General features: G+C 46.6%; 1 protein-coding gene across 1 annotated transcript; it reads right to left on the bottom strand.

The window, feature by feature from the left end:
- Window positions 1-1,148: 1,148 nt before the first annotated feature.
- On the bottom strand, window positions 1,149-1,772 carry LOC132397472 (transmembrane protein 215-like). The gene has a single exon (XM_059976302.1). The coding sequence runs from the start codon at window positions 1,770-1,772 to the stop codon at window positions 1,149-1,151; it is 624 nt and encodes a 207-aa protein (XP_059832285.1).
- Window positions 1,773-1,978: the final 206 nt, after the last annotated feature.

Raw genomic sequence — 1,978 nt, 5'->3', positions numbered from 1 at the left:
CATGCCATTGCGATAATCCCAATAACTGCCCTTCTCCAAACAGTGTGTTTGAGCATTTAAAATGGAAATGGAGAATGTCCAAAACCTTTCATTAGTCAGGCAGCATATGTCAAATGAGAAAAGAGTTGATGTTTCAAGTCAATGACTTTACATTTAGCCCTTAAACAGTAGATCTAAACTAGAAAGGCCTCTCTTCCCATCACAAATTGGAAACTTTCTATATCCCTTAGAGAGAGTAAGAAATAATGAAACAATAAGATAATTTTTTTAAAACTTACTTTTTATGGCAGAGTTCTCCATTACAATGATAACTAACGTTCAATAGGATTTTATTAGCTGCAAAGTGTTTTAGGATTTCTGTGGAGGGATGTGAAAAGTTCTACAAAAATAAGTGCCTTTCTTTCCTTTCTTGAAGGTTTAGGTAGTGCAGACTGTAGCCTCATGCATTGTAAGGCAGAGTATCTATTGACAACAGCTTGAAAGCCAACCAGCGGGAGGAGGTGTGGGTTATTCAACATCACTCATTGGCAAAGAGCTGACAAAGAACTCAAAAAGTGGGGTCCTTTTAAAGAACCCAGGAAACAGAACTTATCACAGATACTACCCCGTCATCACCAACATAGGTGGGGAAAACCCTCCGGAAAAAAATTACCTACTGACATTGTACATAAAATCACTCTCAGCTAGCTGCACAGGAGTGATCACCTTGCAGTCATCTCTCCTTCACAAAGCCTCTCCCAAATACAGGTGTATACCTCAGACATAAGTTCCATCGTACGTTCAGAGTTTGTCTCAAAATGTGGGCATTAAAGAGGGTACAAGGAGGAATTTAATTGCCATAAACAGCGTCATCAAGCAATAAGTCAATAGTCAGCTGATGAAATCAGGGTGCTTGCCAATGCGTATTAGCGCACATTCATATTTGACAACGTTTAAAACTAAACTACCCTGGTGACCACCAGAACAATGTAATTATATTCACAATAGTTATAATTCACAGTACATGCCTTTTCAATCTTATTGACTCAAACTTCAGCTGTCAGCGCGTCGTGAGGCTAAGACCGAAGGCTAAGCAGTGGAACATTTTTGGAAGGAGTCGCTGTTCAGTTGGCGGGCTGCACTTGGCGATTGGTTCGACGCCCGATGCTTCACACTACGGTCTCGTAGTCCCAGCAAAGTCTAACGTGACGGGCTTCCCCAGGACTGGGATAGCAACAATAATACCTCCCGTAGGGTATACTGTCCCGGGGAGAGTAGATTACGCTGTCCTGGGTCGAGTACACGTTCGTGTAGAAGGAGCTGTCCCGGTTTGAGCAGAGGCGGTCGAATACACAGTAGTTCAATACACTGGACGGGTAGTAAGTCTCCAGGTACTTTCTTGCTGCATCTTGGTCGCCCTTCCTGATCAAGCTCTTGGAGTCCACGCCAAAGCCTCCCTCCTCCACGTCCGGCGTGTGGGACCTGGTCGAGTTCTTGGACACATCCTGCCAACTGCCACCCGCGCTCGGCCCCTCCAGCAGCTGGTCCTCGGCAGCTCTTCTGGCGATCAGATCCCTGCATCTGGTCCAGTTGGTGCAGCCGTCGGTCTTCTTGGCCAGAATAATGACAGCCACCCCCGGCAAGAAAATGGCAGGGCCAATCGCAATGAGCGGGATGTCGCCCAGCGTCTCTCCCCTGACTCCAGACACAGTGAACATGAAGCCAAAGACCAGAAAGACACTGACCAAAGCCACCACCAGCCCGGTCCTGGGGTTGATGTTATCAGCTCTCATGGCAGGACTAACTTTGGTCCTTAGTCCAGGAATCCTTAATCGCGGGAGAATGTACTGTCGGGTAGACGCCGCTTTCTCGTCTCCAATACCCTTTTATAAAAGATGCACTCTTCGATAAAGGATGTACACTCTGGGCTTCGGTTCCAACCTGTCCCGTCTGATGGTCTGTGACGCTAAGCTCGCTAAGCCTCGCCTCTCTTCGGAGT

This window comes from Hypanus sabinus, chromosome 7 (genome assembly GCF_030144855.1).
Source record: "Hypanus sabinus isolate sHypSab1 chromosome 7, sHypSab1.hap1, whole genome shotgun sequence".
NCBI classification, from domain to species: Eukaryota; Metazoa; Chordata; class Chondrichthyes; order Myliobatiformes; family Dasyatidae; genus Hypanus; species Hypanus sabinus.
This window is presented reverse-complemented; position numbering and strand designations above follow the sequence as displayed.